The sequence below is a fragment of the Fulmarus glacialis genome, unplaced genomic scaffold (genome assembly GCF_000690835.1).
Source record: "Fulmarus glacialis isolate BGI_N327 unplaced genomic scaffold, ASM69083v1 scaffold20603, whole genome shotgun sequence".
Taxonomy (NCBI): Eukaryota; Metazoa; Chordata; class Aves; order Procellariiformes; family Procellariidae; genus Fulmarus; species Fulmarus glacialis.
Window position 1 is genome coordinate 14,296 of NW_009205126.1, and position 1,094 is coordinate 15,389.

Below are 1,094 nucleotides of genomic sequence, written 5' to 3' on the forward strand. Positions count from 1 at the left end.
CATGCAGGGGAATGCAGGCAGTGTGCTGGCAGAGACTTTAACCCAAGTATCTCCACAGATGGCTGGTCACACCGGACTGAACACAGCACAGACAGGAGCAATGACTAAAGTATGTACAAATAATTTAATATATTCTGTTTATTGCACTTGTTTTTTCTCCATACAGGTGTTTAGAAAACATAGTAGATTCTTTTCTGGAACAGAACTAAAGAATGCACTTTCTTGAGTGTGTAGTTATCCGTTTCAGTCACCAGTGATATCATGAAAGCAAGATAATTGAAACAGCATTTCTTATGTAATCAGAAATGAAAGCACTTGTTGAAAAACACATCCTTGAAGTTAAAAGTTGGATAGTATCTTAGCAGGGTGAATTAGAAAAGAGTAGCGTAATCCTGCAAAAAGGAAGCAGATGATTACTTCTGTGCAGGATCTCAATTTAGCTGCCAGACAACAATTATCTTCTAAAGCAATGTGAAAACTGAGAAATATTTGTACATTGAAGGGAGAGGTGTAGCAATTGGTCCTCTTGTCAAGGACCACTGTCAACAGCTGTGCAGTGAATGTTTTTTCAAATATAGAGGAACTGATCTGAAAACATTAAATTTCACTTAGATTGCGAAGCTAATGCAAACTCTGTGAAAGGGGAGGGCAGTGTCTGGGAAAGAAGTCTAATTCGATGTCTGTTGCAGATCAGGGCAGGGAATATATACACCTGGATGTATCTGCAGTCATGGGGCACTGCTCTGGGCTCTGCTTGATATAGTCATTGCTTTTTAGTTCTTCCTTTTCCAGGTGTGAGCTTAGAGAAGTGTTACGATTGCTGCTCCTCCTGTCTTTCAGTTGGATGGCAGTGTGCCTCATCTCTTGTCTATGTTGCTTTGGTCAAGTTCCTTCCTGAAACTTTGATGGCAAACCCATCCAGTTCTGATATGTAGAAAAATACAATTTAATCTCTGATATTTTATCTATTCATACATCACTAGTCATTATTGTAGTTTATTAACATGTAAGTGCTAATTCATTAATGTGTTAGCAATCATGGAAAAAATTGCCTGACATAGAAGAAATCATGTTCTCTGAAGAAATGCTGACAT

At 38.4% G+C, this 1,094-nt stretch overlaps 1 protein-coding gene across 1 annotated transcript in view; it reads left to right on the forward strand.

Moving 5' to 3' along the window:
• LOC104074966 (CREB-binding protein-like) overlaps window positions 1–109 on the forward strand; it is a gene marked incomplete at its 3' end in the record, with an annotated part of 12,524 nt that extends 12,415 nt beyond the window's left edge. The window contains exon 2 of the mRNA XM_009575280.1: window positions 1–109. This exon is cut by the window's left edge and continues 616 nt beyond it. Coding sequence (XP_009573575.1) covers window positions 1–109 — 109 coding nt within the window.
• Window positions 110–1,094: the final 985 nt, after the last annotated feature.